The following is a 17726-nucleotide window of genomic DNA, read 5'->3' as shown; positions in this document are numbered from 1 at the left end:
TGGTGTCTGATTGAAAGCAAAGGGGGTGTAACCAGGTGAATTTATAAAAGTGTCAATTTCTATTGGAATCTGCATTTGTTGCAACATGAAGAAGAGGACACACTCTTCACACATAAAGATTTTCACCAAGCTAAAGTGCTTTAAGGGTCTGGAGTGTCCCTTTAAGTTGGCTATGTTTTAGCTAGTGAGAACTGTTTGGGAATTTACAGTGAATTCAAAATGATTTTCAAATTTAAGGCCAAAATAGCCAAACTAGAACATAATTGACTTGAAAATATTTCTAATTTGTCTTTTTTGACCTACATCTTTTAATTCACTCCAAATTCCAAGCAATTTGATTTGAAAAACTCTGTTTAAATTCACTTTGAATTCTAAAATCCCACTTTAGTAATTGACCCATTAGTTTTCAAGTGTTATATATGTTCCGTATCTACATGGTGACATCTGTCCTTCCATAACAAATTAACTTCCCTCTGAAAAATACACAGGCTAGCTCTTAGCCCACAAAGCCCCACTTACTTTTCGGTTTCTGCAACACTGGCCCTGCATCCCTCTGTATCTCTGCAGAGAGGCTGTAAACTGCAGATATTTTTCCTCCTACCGCAATCAGCAACCTTTGTAGGGCAAACTTCACGGGCGAGTAGAGAAGGGGGGGCTCTTAGCACAGTCAACACACTACAGGGATTCATAATAGGCTGCTATTTCCTATATAGTGTAGTACTTCGTGTACATGACCCTTATGACCAGGTACAGTTATTTTTACAATTTGGTGGCATTCCATGGAGCTGCATTCACAGAAATGCAATCAAGTTCTTTCAAATGAAATAGCAATTAGTAGAATATTTGATAATTTTATTTGTCTATTTTTTTCACACCTACTGTATATGCCACAGATTACAGTTATGCTTTTATGTTGTTATGTCAGACATATCATGTCAAGAAAATATTAAAATTATTGTATCAAACACACTGTTGGTCATAATTGGGAAAAACAGTATCAATGCCATTTTGTAGCAGATAAACTGACAACTTTTTGTCTGCCATAGAGTAAAGCTGAAATAGCAGGTAGTTGATACTCAAATACCTTATTAGACAATGGTCTGATGTAATCTATGACTTAAACCACTTTAACGAAGACAGAAAACAATTCGATTTTGTTGGTTTGCCGAGTTATAATACTAGTATGTGTTAACAACAGAGAGACTTCTATGTCACGGTGCATAACAAGAACTCTTGTCAGATTAATTAATTATAGCACTTCTTGTCTTAAAGACACAGCACACTTTTTTTTTTAATGAATTTGTATAGCTTGCATAGGTATAAAAAATATCCGAGTCAACATTTTAAGTCATTTTTCCATTTTGGGGAAAATAGCCTCTGTGTATTTAAACTCTATGTCTACAGCTCAGATTGAAAATATGTAATAATTCTCATGGTATTGATCCTAAAGGTATTAATCCTGTAATTATTGATTCGTTTGTTGAATTCCGATATGAATCAATACCTATTATCTTGTGAGTACATAGAGATTTTCTTAGGGGCTACCTAAAGTTTCTAAGTAATAATCTTGAATACTTGTTAATATTATTTTATAGATTTTTCTACATATTAATATTGCAACCAATACAGTGAGATATAGTTATTGCTATTACTATTGTTTTAATACACTATTTTCAGTTCCAAACTGAGAGTGTCTGAGTGGATTGGAGAAGTGGAGAAAGTTAATTTAGTTTGCAACCATTTGTGGAAATAGTTGGTTATTATCAGATATCGTCTATGCTTCTTCATTGCAGGAGATGTTGTAATATGATACCCTGTCATATTGTAGTTAAAAATATTAAATGTCAATGCAAATATTATGTTGAGTTATTGTATGCGTTAGTGATAAATTCTTTGAGCCAGTAGCTACATTACTCATTACCCAAATTTTCATTGTCTACTCTGGAAATTATCATTTGACATATTTGAAGCAATTGCTCTGTGTTACATTTGTAGGATCACTGATTATTTTATTATTTTATAGATTGTTGTCACAATCCATTATATTTTAAGTAATATAAATATTGTACGTTACATTGTATTGAAATATAATTTAGAATCAGAGATAAAATAGTAGGTATCTCTATAAATCAAAATTGTGGGCATGGCCTTATAACAATTAATATTGCCACCATTAGGGCACCATAATTCCCTTATCAAACCCCTTCTTCTACTGAGAGCTGGAAGCTCCTGTCAGGAGCTTCCATAAGTCCTCCTGCACTCAGTCTTGCAGACAGGACCTCATTGGCTGAGAGTGTCAGTTGATCTCTCTCAGCAACCCAAGGCGTAGCTCATTCAGAGAACTTTTAGCTACAGAAAGACGGTAACCGGTGACCAGTGAACACCAGGTAAGATGATAGCAATCCGTTTGACTATTTACACTGAGAGGGCATCAAGTCACTCTTAACACCATAAACACTACAGGTCACTGTGATTATGGTGCTTGGAATGTTTCTTTAACAACTCTTTGTGCACATTAGCAAAACAAGCACTACGACATACGTGTGTTTGTGCAGATGTGGATTATTACAGCAGCGTCTGCATCTTCCAAGATGTACGTAATGCCAGGTTATCGCATTGGCTGTCAATGACACGTGATGCCATCACTAAACCTGTTTATCATAAAACTCAAGCTCTTCATATTTATATTGAGATCATATAATTAATGACAATTGCATGAGTTAAACTGATATTACGTTGATATTGTTTCCTACCTTCAATAACAAACCAGCATGAAATGGTAAACACCTAGAGCACAATGTACTGGCTGAGATTGAGAAAGAGTTATGACATGAAACCAAACGGATTGAGCCATAGAATTCTTCAAAGGATAGATAAATTAAAAAAAATCACAGTGTCAACATAGTGTCAATTTATAACAGCAAGCTATGGAAAATATTTACTCTAATGTTTATGTGCTACCTATATACCCCTTGTTTCAAATAAATATTATATAACAAAAATAACTAGTTTATAAATGGGTTCAATGTGACTTTTCTTAAATGATATACAGGTGATTGGTTTTAATCCTCTCACTACTGAATTATTAATTAAATATAACTTGTTTTATTTTGTATTTTTTCATATGTATTGACCACTGTTCAAGAATACTAAAAGAAAATTTAAATTTACAGATTTTTTTATTTTATTCACCTTTTGCAGAAATACTGGTAGAGCAGGGGTAGGCAACCAATGTTTGTATACCCCTGTGGTAGAGTATAGAGATATTGGAAGGTTTATGGTATCCCTTGACTTTTAATATACTCAACATGTTTAGAAAAAAAAATAAGAAAAATATAAAGTTGTACCATCATGCAGCCTGGCACTTGCTTATTGGTATTTGTAAGAAATATGCAGACGTTTTGGGGAATTCTCTAATAAAGGCTGGAGTTAGGATAATGGTAGGGAATTTTATGGATACATGTTGTTCTGGAGTTTGTTTGTTTTTTTGTTGGATTTTTTCGGATGTATATTATTTGTAGATTCAATAGTATCAACAGAACTCTATTAAATTGCATAAAACACCTCTAGAAAACAGTATGAAAAATGTCAAATAAAAGATCCTTTTTCACACATACTTTGTGACTGATGTTTTTCAGTTTGGCATTTGTCTTTCAAAGAATAATTATACTTTTGATATCATAGGACTCCACATTAAACATAGTGTAACTTGAAACATGTTCATATGTTTAGGCCACTGTCAAGCCTCTTTTTCTCACATCCCCAGGCCTTTATTTTCATCATGTCACGTCCGTTTTACATACGATTCAGTGGCATAGTTTCACTATATTTTAACACCCTGGAGGTGTAGCTTATATTTTTACCACACCACGGAGATGTCTGATACATACGGACATGATGACACCGATGCTAGTGAGCGTTCTTTAACAGGCGAGACTGAGCCTCCCCTTGGGGGAGGCGGTTCAAAGAGTACTGCTGCCTTTCCCATCCCCTCTCATTTGAGAGGGGGGTGTGACAAGTTTTTGTTGTAGACACACCTCCCTGGGGTGGTGGTTCGATATGTCTAGTCTTCATGGGAGTCTTCTTGTGACTGATTGTGGAGTTTAAGTGAGGTGGTCTTGTTGAATAAGTGTACACAGTTGAGATGAGTTTCTAATCAATCCATTATGCATTTCTAATTGACTATTGACTTACATAGGAGGGATTTACATTCCTTTTTATACCAGCTTTTCGGTCAGCACCGTTTCTTCCCCTGACGTCTATGCACTAAACCGCACATTGGAAATTTTAAATTTTTCACTTCTCATCTAGAACTTTTTTGAGCACTCTTATTATGGCCCCTATGTAGTCCTCTAGTTTAGTAGTAGTGTGACCCTCTCAGCTCAGTTCAGTTATAGGTGGTAGTAGGTTGCTGTTACCTGGGCAACCGAGGTATCCTCTGACCTTCACTTATTTAATTACTTTTATTTATCTCTCCTCATGCCCCTGTCTTTTCCTACTACTGTAGTGCCTTGAGATTTATGGTTCCTTTTGGAACACCTCTAGACACCGGTTCATCACCAGTGAGTGTGAAACTCTAACATCATTGAGGAGGGCTCACTGCTCTACATATACTACCCCCTCTTCTATTTACAGGATTATCTGAGGAAATTGGTATTCATCTACTTTTAATACCCTGTGTACTACTTACCTATTTGAATAAAACGATGCAACGTTATTTAGTCTTTGTTACCGTGTACATTTGACCACATTTAATAAAGTTTGAATAGTGCATTGTAACTATTTTTGGAAATCTCCTCTATACCTTTATCTAATCCCGCAACGTTTAGACACCTTTCGAGAGTATGAGTGTCTGTAATTTCTCATCTACCAGCTAGGGGGCTCTGTCTTTGGATAGAGCTGTTTCCAGTATTTTTTCCAATTCTATATTTGGGTTCATGCTCTGGGTAGACTGGTACTACCCACATTGACAGTGTCCCATTGAGAGTGACGCTCCTCTTTTGTTGAGTGCTGTCTCTCGGTGAGACATCATACTTTATTTATTTCAATTATTGCAACTGCAGACAGATCCACTAGAGTGCATCATGGGACACTTTCAATGTAATTAGCTTTTTTTAATGTATTTTTTTTTTTTATTCTTTATTTTATTGTGCTCGTGAAAAAACAGAGGCATGCAATGCCACAACAGTAGTTGCTCGCCGATCAATTCAACACTTATAAACATGTGTAAGGCATACATTAACGGTGCACTTTTTAAATTATAAAGTATAATAGTCACAAGAGAAATCTCAATGGTAGCTAAAAGATAAGATAAAGTCGGTACTGAAGCAGATTGAAAATGCTGAATTAGGGATAGGAAGTCGTGTGAGAATTTGCTTAAGTGGGATAGTTCCCATAATACAAATTATATAGAGACTTAGGGTGTCAAGTTGCTAAGTGATTCTTTGGACAGGGCAACCCCCCCTCTGCAGCGACCACGGGTTCTCTAATGGTGTGGGCTAGTGAGTGCGCGAAGGTTGGCAAATGGTTGAAGATTAAACCAAGAGCTAAAAGTACTGGCCCAGACTAGCTAGAACAAACCATCTTACATTTACCCACCTAGCTAAGGGAAGTCATAAGGTGAAGCTTGAACAAAGATGCACTTATACTGAGTCAAAGTATGCTGTGCATTTTTTAAAGGGAGATAGGAAAATAACAGGAAAGAAACATACTGAAGGGTATGGCAGGCTTATTACTTCTGGAGGGAGCCCCTGGGTGGAATCCAGTGGACAGCGAGACTACAGAGAAAAGGTTGTCTGAATTGAGGATATAGGCAGAGACATCAATTAATTGCACACCGCATTCTCGTAGGCAGTCAGCTGTAGTGAGTAACCCAGGGTCTTTCCTCACAGATAAGTCCCAGAGCCAGTCTCAGCCTATGCCTGCTATGGGCACGACACAGTCCCAGAGTGAAGAGGTACACTGCTTGTCGCCTGGCCAAGGTGCAGTACAGCAGGTTGGGGCACGTATCTTGTGTGGGTTGCTGCTTCAGGTCGTGTTTGCGGTCCTGCTTGTGTGCGCTTGGGTGGGTTCTTCAGCGCCATTTTTATGCTAGACGCTGTTCGTCTCTTGATCCGCCGCCATGAGGGGATTTGTGCAGCTGGAGATGCCGATTGCTTGGGTGGAGAACGTTTAGGTAAGTGGGCATCTTTATGTGGCAGGGCGGGCTGGAACATTAGGTATTCTAATTTCCGCCAGACGTTAGAGAAGTGTCTGGCTATCCTGGCGAGGATATCGCTGGGGTCTTTGTGGGCGCCAGGGATCCACGTGGTCGCCGCCATATTAGGTAGGGTTGGATGTGATCCGCTTGCACCCGTGTCCCCAACTTGCTCCTTTTCCGAAGTTTGGGAACCCTCCAGGAGTAGGCCGGGATCACCCCCGCCGGCCCAAGGGGGGGGGTTACGGGGCACTGGCACCCGCTTATCAGCCACTGGGCACTTCCAGTCCAGGAGTTTGGCCGTCACTCCCGCCCGGCGCACCCTAGGCCGCACTTGCCATGGTGGAGGTAGGAATCCCCCGCCCGTTCGCATATCACTTGCCAGCATGTCTGTTGTATCAGGTGTGGAGACCTTTGCTTGTTTTGCCCCAAATTGATCGGTTACAGGTTTTAAAACGCTGTTTATTGCAGAGCTCTGGAGGAGCTCAACACAGACACGTCTGCCCTTGTTGACAGTCAGGCCCCGCCCCCTTTAATGTATTATTTATATGGTGAGTTAAAAATGAAGGATTACATTTTTTTTCTAGACAATCCCTTTAACCCTGTCACTGTGTAAGGGGTATGCCACATCCTGCCTCAGACTTCTCCTTAGAGGAACCTGTGCTGTTATCACAATAATCTGAATAATCTGTTCAGGAATGGGCGATGGGATCGCTGGGTTTAGAGAATTATCATGTGATTTTATTGTGGTTTATTAGGGACAATGCAGGAAATACCCAGCAATGCCAAGCACAACAAGACAATCTGCTTCACCCAGCAGCCATGCATTAAAAGGAACAGGTTATGCTAGTGGTTATGGTACAAGGAGGCCTTGTGTGGAACTTTCTCTGTTTTATTTTTTGTCAAAACGACAGCATGTCCGTTCTGCTGAACTCGCACACTGTCTGTACAATGCCATCTAACCTTGGACCTTAAACTGTATCATAGAATGGAATGATACAATGAGCTGTAATTACACAATGACCTGTAATGATACAATGAGCTGTAATAATACAAGGAGCTGTAATGATACAATGAGCTGTAATAATACAATAAGCTATAAGATTACAATGAGCTGTAATGATACAATGAGCTATATTAATACAATAAGCTGTTATAATAATACAATGAGCTGTAATGATACAATAAGCTGTAATGATACAATATTATGCTGTAATAATACAATGAGCTGTAATTACACAATGAGCTGTAATGATACAATGAGCTATAATAATACAATAAGCTATAATGATACAATAAGCTATATTAATACAATAAGCTAAGTTATAATAATACAACAAGCTGTAATTATACAATAAGCTGTAATGATACAATATGCTGTAATACTACAATGAGCTGTAATTACAAAATGATCTGCAATGATACAATGAGCTCTAATAATACAATAAGCTATAATAATACAATGAGCTGTAAAGATTGAATGAGCTGTTATGGTATAATAATCTGCAAAGCAATGATAGGGTGCAATGGTACAACGAGCTGTAATGATACAATAAGCTAAAATAATACAATGAGCTCTAGTGATACAATAAGCTGTAATAATACTATGGGCTGCAATGATACAATGAGCTGTATTGATGCAATGAGCTGTAATAGTATAATATTCTACAATGATACAATAAGCTGTATATACTGTATGTGTGTTAGCACATTTCATTACACTGTGCACAATTGCTCACAATAATTAATGGAGAGGTAAAAGCACTATCCACTGACCTGACACTAAAATAAATAGTCTCTTCTTAACCCCTTAAGGACCAAACTTCTGGAATAAAAGGGAATCATGACATGTCACACATGTCGTGTGTCCTTAAGGGGTTAAAGGACAACTGTCACCTGAAAACTATCTTTAATATAACAATCTTTTCATCAAGTTTTGAAAGAAAATCGTTTTCTTTAAATTAAAAATATAAAAAAAAAACACTAAAAATTTGAAAAATGCATCCCCACCTTGACAAGATCCTTCATGCACCTTGTGTCAGACAGTGTTTAAAAAAACTGACAGTTAGTCTCTACGGTTAGTCTCTACGGTTAGTCTCTATGGTTAGTCTCTACGGTTAGTCTCTACGGTTAGTCTCTATAGTTAGTCTCTACTGTTAGTCTCTACGGTTAGTCTCTATAATTAGTCTCTATGGTTAGTCTCTACGGTTAGTCTCTATGGTTAGTCTCTGTGGTTAGTCGCTATGGTTAGTCTCTACGGTTAGTCTCTATAGTTAGTCTCTATAGTTAGTCTCTGTAGTTAGTCTCTACGGTTAGTCTCTACAGTTAGTCTCTACAGTTAGTCTCTACAGTTAGTCTCTATAGTTAGTCTCTTTGGTTAGTCTCTATGGTTAGTCTCTATAGTTAGTCTCTATGGTTAGTCTCTACGGTTAGTCTCTACGGTTAGTCTCTATAGTTAGTCTCTATAGTTAGTCTCTATAGTTAGTCTCTACAGTTAGTCTCTATAGTTAGTCATTATGGTTAGTCTCTATGGTTAGTCTCTACGGTTAGTCTCTATGGTTAGTCTCTACAGTTAGTCTCTACGGTTAGTCTCTACGGTTAGTCTCTACGGTTAGTCTCTATGGTTAGTCTCTATGGTTAGTCTCTACGGTTAGTCTCTACGGTTAGTCTCTATAGTTAGTCTCTATAGTTAGTCTCTGTAGTTAGTCTCTACGGTTAGTCTCTACAGTTAGTCTCTACAGTTAGTCTCTACAGTTAGTCTCTATAGTTAGTCTCTTTAGTTAGTCTCTATGGTTAGTCTCTATAGTTAGTCTCTATGGTTAGTCTCTACGGTTAGTCTCTATGGTTAGTCTCTATAGTTAGTCTCTATAGTTAGTCTCTACAGTTAGTCTCTATAGTTAGTCTCTATGGTTAGTCTCTATGGTTAGTCTCTACGGTTAGTCTCTATGGTTAGTCTCTACAGTTAGTCTCTACGGTTAGTCTCTACGGTTAGTCTCTACGGTTAGTCTCTATAGTTAGTCTCTATAGTTAGTCTCTATAGTTAGTCTCTATGGTTAGTCTCTACGGTTAGTCTCTATGGTTAGTCTCTACGGTTAGGCTCTACGGTAAGTCTCTATGGTTAGTCTCTATGGTTAGTCTCTACAGTTAGTCTTTACAGTTAGTCTCTATAGTTAGTCTCTATAGTTAGACTCTATGGTTAGTCTCTACGGTTAGTCTCTACGGTTAGTCTCTATGGTTAGTCTCTACATTTAGTCTCTATAGTTAGTCTCTACAGTTAGTCTCTATGGTTTGTCTCTATAGTTAGTCTCTATGGTTAGTCTCTATGGTTAGTCTCTATGGTTAGTCTCTATAGTTAGTCTCTACAGTTAGTCACTGTAGGTATTCTCTACGGTTAGTCTCTGTTGTTAGTCTCTATGGTTAGTATCTACGGTTAGTCTCTACAGTTAGTCTCTACAGTTAGTCTCTGTAGGTATTCTCTATGGTTAGTCTCTACGGTTAGTCTCTATGGTTAGTCTCTATGGGTAGTCGCTACAGTTAGTCTCTATGGTTAGTCTCTACGGTTAGTCTCTGTGGTTAGTCTCTATGGTTAGTCTCTACGGTTAGTCTCTATAATTAGTCTCTATGGTTAGTCTCTACGGTTAGTCTCTATGGTTAGTCTCTGTGGTTAGTCGCTATGGTTAGTCTCTACGGTTAGTCTCTATAATTAGTCTCTATGGTTAGTCTCTACTGTTAGTCTCTACGGTTAGTCTCTATAATTAGTCTCTACGGTTAGTCTCTACGGTTAGTCTCTATAGTTAGTCTCTACAGTTAGTCTCTACAGTTAGTCTCTGTAGGTATTCTCTATGGTTAGTCTCTACGGTTAGTCTCTATGGTTAGTCTCTATGGGTAGTCGCTACAGTTAGTCTCTATGGTTAGTCTCTACGGTTAGTCTCTATGGTTAGTCTCTGTGGTTAGTCTCTATGGTTAGTCTCTACGGTTAGTCTCTATAATTAGTCTCTATGGTTAGTCTCTACGGTTAGTCTCTATGGTTAGTCTCTGTGGTTAGTCGCTATGGTTAGTCTCTACGGTTAGTCTCTATAATTAGTCTCTATGGTTAGTCTCTACTGTTAGTCTCTACGGTTAGTCTCTATAATTAGTCTCTACGGTTAGTCTCTATGGTTAGTCTCTATGGTTAGTCTCTGCGGTTAGTCTCTACGGTTAGTCTCTATGGTTTTCCCGGCTTCACTCCCTACACAGAAGAAGGGAAGACTAACTGTTGGATTTCCAACACGTTCACAAGGTGTATGTATATGGCTGAAGGATCCTGCTATATACTAAAAATAGGGATATGTTTTTCTCATTCTCTACATGTACTTAATATAAAAAGATAATATATTTCCTTTCGAAACTTGATGAAACAAATACTATATTAAAAAACTGTTTTCTTTTAATTCAATAAATTGCCTTTTCCTGCCACCAGACCAGACCCTGCACCTCCCATGGCTTTGTTAGAGGAACTTACGCTAACCAGAAATTTCAATATTCTGTTTACTTATCACTAAATTTACAAAAAAATGGTAATTAGGAGGTGTGAAGAACTAAATTAAATATAGAAAGTAGCATAGTTACAAATAAACATGTGTAACATAGGTACAAATAGCAGATATGTGTAATTATAAAGAAATTAGCTCACTATGAACCCAGGGGTTTAATTTCACGTGTAATGCTGGGATACTGGCAGAGAAAGACTAATTAAATAGGATTTTTACGGTAGCATTATAAGGCTCGAACCCACGGTGCTCTCTAATGTAATTCACTTTGTGTCTTTTTACGCATGCTGGCTTTTCTCAGCTTAGTAAATGGCTTTTATAAATAAAAAAAAAAAGATTAATTGCTTTAGATTTAGACTGGTGAAGAGCTTGAAATTGTATCAGAAAATAGCCCGTCAGATTCGCAGTGTTAAATGTCAGCAACCATTATCCCGTGATACGCATCGAGAAGTTCCACTTTGATTGGAAAAAAACTCACCATGTTCAGTCAAATTATTAGCAACAGCAAGGGGATATATAGATTAATACATTTCCAGGGCCTGGAATTATTGCTGAAGCGGCCATAGCTGTAATTGGTGTAATAAGGATTGTTACAGAGCATCAATGTTTATATGAAGAGTGTAAGAGAATAGAAATATTCAAGGCTTGGAATCACAACGAGGAAGGAGACTGTAATGGACAGTGATAGGAAATCCACTGGGTGGGTTTGCAGTATTAATCTTCAAACTAATTATCCAAAATTATAAAGAGGACAGAGGCGGTAACACCGCCATCCTTTCTGTCAAACACTGGAGGGATTGTTTATTAAATCATAAGATGACAAAGGAATAAGAAAGTACAGGACATGACATTATTCACATAGAATTTTTTTTACCTGACTTCCTCGTGTTTATTTACTGAGGTCCGCAGTTTGGACGAGCCAATTTGGAATTAATAATTTTGGAGCAAAGTGGGGGTGATAATTTAAAGAAAATGCTCTGAATTATTATTATTATTATTATTATTATATTTACCAAAAATTAAGCAAGACCATTCTGAAATTATCCCCTCTTCTTGTGTATCCAAAATACTACTCGATAATTACCTGACCTGCACTGGAATCGATGGGGAACTTTTTTTTTTTTTTCAGGATTCCGAAAATTCAGAGAAACATGAAAGCAATTTAATCCCTGAGAATATGACGGAGTATTGTCCTTTACGCTGAATGCTTCCAGGTCACAGAATGAGAAATATGAGCCATTTAAGATCATCATCAGGGAAAAGACTTTAAACTGATTCTGTCACATGTGATAAAAACATCATTTAAAGCTATGAAAATAGCTGTGCTGTTACTGTTCTTACGTCTATGATTTTGGTACAGACAAGCTTTTCATGCATATTTGATTACAAGGCTGAGAATCTTCAACAATGACAAAGCCAGCAAATCAGAGCTCAAGTCTTCTCGCAATGCACGGCGTCAGATCTGATCAGAATAGCTTCTTCTTTTAATAATAGGATTTGGGGGTAACTTTCTCTCTAGGTCTGGGACAGTTTTGAAGTGTATAATGACATTAAAGTGGTTTATGGAGAGCCTGTTATACCAATGGTATTTATTGTATATTTTTACACTGTTGTAGCCTTAGGGAACAGAGGAACCTTTATATTTTCCACTTTTTTTAAAATATAAAATCCATAGATATCCAATATGGGGTCTTTTTACTCCCAAATAACTTCTATTAACAGGTCACTAACAGGACTGTACACTGTCAGGTCTAATATCACACGGAGGACTTGTTTCTCCCCATGTCATTGAGCTAACAGACAGCCCCAGGTTGCAGCTACTTTCTATGTGTGTGTGATAACATACAGGGATCAGACATCAATCTCCAGGCTGAGACTGGTATCTTATAACACAGTGAGTGGAATCAGACAACGGTCTCAGCAGTACTGGGAGAGACCCAATGCTGGGGTCCACCATGAAAACCAGGTGACATCTTTGAGAGGATGTCAGCTCTCATTGACCAGCATGAGGTCGTTAAATTTGGCCCAGCTTTCATTAAATGACGTGAAATTGATCATTAGTCCCCAGACAGACAGTACACACCAGCAGACATGTTTAGGAAAGTCATTGGAAAAAAAAAAGTATTCAAAATATAAATTTATCATCAGTCATTGAACCTGGTCTTGTCAACTAGGTTCCACCAGAGAACAAGATGCCTATGGGGACTATTCACTAAACAGCTCATCATGGCGAGTTTGCAATATTGCCAGCTATGAGATTTATGCTTAGCGTCTCCTACTCCTACTGATAAATTGAGAAATTATTTTTCTAGCACCACTATTGTGTTTATTAAATCAGTTCGCTGTCTATTGGATAAACTAGTATATGTAAATAAGTTTGCAATAGATAGCATGATCTTAGATCAACGCATTTCTCATGTAATTTATCTTTGTTTAAAATTCTGGAATCCTTAACCAGAAGGTTACAAAACGTTTTGATTTCAGCAGTGAAAATGTTAATGAATACAGGTAGGAGCTCTCATGTCAAAATTTTTCTAAAGACTAGTGTGGTCTCCGATACTTCCCAATATCCGGAGGTAGGAAGATGAGGTGTGAGGTGACTGGAGTCGGAGTAAGGAGTGTCGGTAATCTCGAGGGCTGCACCGTTCCTGTGGAACTTGCTTCCCTCCTCCGTTAGATGCTCACCCAGTCTCCACTCCTTCAAAAAATCATTAAAAACCCACTTCTTCATAAAAGCGTATCAATTAAACTGTTAATAGCTCCCAGCTGATTCCTCTTCTGCAACTGTCACTAGTCTAATACTATCCTTACCTTTTTGTGTCATTTTACCCCATTCCCTCTAGCATGTAAGCTCATTGAGCAGGGCCCTCAACCCCTCTGTTCCTGTGTGTCCAACTTGTCTGGTTACAACTACATGTCTGTTCGTCCACCCATTGTAAAGCACTGCAGAATTTGATGGCGCTATATAAATAACCTAATAATAATAATAATGCAAATGGTGTCAAACATGATCCCCAAGCCATGACAGGCAGTATGTAAGTACAGGGCGCAGGTACCACAGACTGACTTCAAACCCTGCCAGCCTGATCCACCACAGGCCTCCCATTATGTTAGTTCTTCTGAAGCACCAGGGACCTATATAAAAGGACTTTCCACTGCCCAAATACACAATGAATAAATAAAAAAAATCACTGTTTAGTGGATATACCCCAAGTAACCATGCATGTATTTAATACTGCGTTTTCCATTGGGGTATATAGCCCTCACGTCTAACCCCGCCCAGACTTTATGTGGCTGTCCAATCACAGACCTCAGAATGCAGCTCTTTGCATGGAAGGTTCTCTGGGCAGTTGCTCTTATGCTAAACAACCCAGGAAGTAACAGGACCAGATGTCTGATTGATAGCTGGGGGGGCTGTAATAAGGTCAATTTCAAGAGGTTAATTCTGTGCCAGCACCTGACATCAGACACAGCAGGAGGGTCGCTATTCAGTAACATTAACAGGCAGTGTATGTCGGATATAAAGCTATTTTCTGGAAACCCCTGGCTGGCCCTGAGCAGGAATCCTCTGCTTGATTCCCTACCAGACCAGGAGATGCTCTCTGCTCACTATTGCTCCCTCACTGCTGATACAGGTGAGCTGGGGATGGAGAGAGAGCTAATCTGGTGAAGTTGCAGCAAAATCTAAACTTAAATTTTATATTAATAATATTGTTGATATGTTTATCTTGCAATGTGTTTTTGCATCAGGACTTTTCAATACAATGCATTCAAAAGGATACCTCAAAGAATGCGGTTATGCAACAAATTTTAAGTTGCGTATTCAATAATTCATTAATTTAATTTATTTTCTTTCATTCACTCATTCATTTATGCTTTAATTTTTTCATTCTTAACAGCTTATGCAACATAAATGGCTAATAAATGCTTAATATGCATTTTTGTTTATTTATTAAATTTTGCAGTATTTCAGTAATTAAAGAGACACTATATAAATTAAGCAATTTTAGGTTAATGAAGCAGTTTTGAATCAGATGTTAACTTGTTTTAGAAGTTTATTTCTCCTGCTTTGTAAATGGAACTTTAATCAAATACAGGAGGCTCCTGCATGCTCTAGAAGGCTACTAACAGAGCAGGAGATAAGAAATTCTAAATTAAACAGAATGTGCAATAAAAGAAATGTAAACATTAGATGTCTTGTTACAAGAAGTGTTAATTAACACTATAGACACCAATATTTAACACTATATGCACCAAAACAACTTAGCTTACTGAAGAAGTTTTTGGTGTGTAGCTCATCCGGGTCATTAGGCGACTTTGCTATGCATGAGACATCCAGCGTCACCAGAAACCCCATAGAAAAGCATTATACAATGCTTTCCTATGGGTAAAGTTCTAAATAAAGAGCGGCCATTGTCACTCATGTGCATTAGGTCCCCTTGCTGGCTGACGTTGGCAGGGAAGAGCGATGGCGGTGTGAAGCCACGTAAGTGACAGAAGGGATTTTTAACCCTTTCTGCACCATGGGGGGGTTGGGGGGGGGGGGAGGGGGCACAAGGTAGGGAGTACTATAAGGAAATATGGTGCCAGTTTTCCTAGTACAATCGTTTCTCTTTAAACATTAGATATCTATTTACATGAAGTGTTAAAGGGACTATATAGGCACCAAAATAACTTTAGCTTAATGAAGCAATTTTAGTGCACATATCATGCTCCTGCCGTCTATCTGCCATTTAGGAGTTAAATTACTTTTGTTTCTGTCCATGGAGTCCTAACCACACTCCCCTGGTTGTGATTCACACAACCCTTCCATCAGATGTTAAATTACTTTAGAAAGTTGTATCTCCTGCTTTGTAAATTGAACTTTAATCACAGACATGAGTATCATGCATGGCCTAGAAAGCTATAAACAGATTAGATAAGACCTACTAAATTAAACAGAATGTGCAATAAAATAAGTTTAAACATCAGATCTCTCTTTACAGGAGGTGTTTAGGAAGGCTGTGCAAGTCACGTCCAGGGAGTTGTGGCTAGAGCTGTTTAAACAAAGTGATGTAACTCCTTAATGGCAAAGATTGAAAGATTAAACAGTGAAACTGCATGGGGCATGACCTATACGCCAACAAATGCTTCCATAAGCTTAAGTTGTTTTGGTGCCTATGGTGTTAACACTTCTTGTAAAAAGACATCTAATGTTTACATTTCCTTTATTGCACATTCTGTTTAATTTTGAATTCCTTATTTCCTGCTCTGTTAGTAGCCTTCTAGAGCATGCAGGATCCACCTGTATATGATTAAAGTTGAATTTACAAAGCAGGAGAAATAAACTTCTAAAACAAGTTAACATCTGATTTAAAATGAAGCCAATTTTTTTTTTTTTTTAATGCAGGGTATGTGAGTCATAGCCATGTGAGGTTTGGCTAAGGCTGCATAAACACAAACAAATGTGATTTAACACATAAATGGCTGAGAATTGAGTAGTGGCAATGATCTGTACACCAAAAATTCCTATAGTATTGGTTTAAATTCTGAAATACACAATTTAGCGAATAAACACTCAAGTGCAAATCAAGCAATTATTGGCAGTCTATATTGTTCAGACTGAATACATAAATTAATAAAAGAGTGAATGAACGAAAGAAAAGAAATGAATGAATATGCAACTTAAAGATTGTCGCACAACCTCATTAATTTAGGGGGATTAAAGGTTCTCTTACTTTGGTATATGATCTCAAGCACTATTAATATTACAATATCAAACTATAGATCTATAGAAGCCTCTTTGTTCTGTTTATATTCAGGAAGGATAATTCATGTCAAACAGATTTTGCTAGTCTAGCAATATCTTTTCTCGTACTATAAACAGCATCTTTTTTTGGATATGAAAGCTCACTAAATTCTGAATGGAAATAGTTAATGTAGTACCGTCTATCTAGGAAGTCAGTAACACACTATGCTATACGTAACCCATCCTGAGAAAGTCCAGAGCAGAACCCAGCCAGGATTCCAGAGAGATCATTCATTATATAATGTGATCTGCTTCTATTCAGGAATCGGTGAAGATCCACTGCCAGTGTAACTTATTATAAAACATAGAAATCGATTAAAGAATTATCAGTTCATACTCCAGAGCTGAGAGCTAACTTTGCAAGGAACCCCCCGTGTTTCTAGCGATGTATCACTCCCCAAAGTAGCATGGATACAATAAGCAAATTAACAGGATATCATCCCACAAATTGTCCCTAATTGGTCCAGCTTCCTGGAGGAAGAAGGACGACAGACAGGATCCTGAGTAGCCTGTCACATCCCCAGCTACATCTAACCCTGAGCATTTCCAGAATACACACAGACGATGTGGCTTACCTCCACCAGCTGGGAATGAGCACATCTCATAGACACAAGGATCATAAACAGCAAGCCCCTTGGAGATGGGAATAAAAGACAGAAACAGGAATCGCACGCCATCTTATACCCTCTGTATCAGAGCCTCTGCCTCTGTCCCTGGTCACTTAGAATTGACCAAGAAGGCCCGCTGATTGATAGCCAACTAGTCGCTGCTGCTGGCTCCTCTAGCATTTGCCTCTATATCTTCTTGCAGCAGTAAATTTCTAGACTAGCAGTCACAGTGAGATACTTCCCATGGGAATAATTAATTAATGAGACTGGTGTCATTTACACTCAGTGCATGGGAGCAGGGGGTGGGGGATACTTCAACACAAAATATAGATCTCACATGGCAATATGCCTCGGAAAAAAAGGAGCTATGAAAAAACTGGAAAAAGAAAAAAAATGGGTACTTTGTGTTTTCATTTTATTCCTACATTGTATCACAATAAATCCCAATAACAATGTCGATTTGTTCTAGACAAAAACAATTTAATCCGTACAAAATTGTCATATGTTTACAATGAAATAACAATTTTAACTAAGACAAGGTTTTTAACATTAAAGATAAACTGTTTTATAATGGGCAAAGGATGGGTAAGTGTTACTATTTTGGA

General features: G+C 37.9%; 1 protein-coding gene across 1 annotated transcript in view; it reads right to left on the bottom strand.

Annotated features, from left to right (window-relative positions):
• The window catches only part of TMIE (transmembrane inner ear), a 109630-nt gene extending 92248 nt beyond the window's left edge, over positions 1–17382 (bottom strand). Inside the window, exon 1 of the mRNA XM_063450839.1 lies at positions 17089–17382. Coding sequence (XP_063306909.1) covers positions 17089–17190 — 102 coding nt within the window. The 5' untranslated portion in view covers positions 17191–17382. The remainder of the gene's footprint in view (positions 1–17088) is intronic.
• Positions 17383–17726: the final 344 nt, after the last annotated feature.

The sequence above is a fragment of the Pelobates fuscus genome, chromosome 4 (genome assembly GCF_036172605.1).
Source record: "Pelobates fuscus isolate aPelFus1 chromosome 4, aPelFus1.pri, whole genome shotgun sequence".
NCBI lineage: Eukaryota > Metazoa > Chordata > Amphibia > Anura > Pelobatidae > Pelobates > Pelobates fuscus.
Note: the sequence above shows the minus strand (reverse complement) of the source record. Positions and strands in the feature narration are given on the sequence as shown.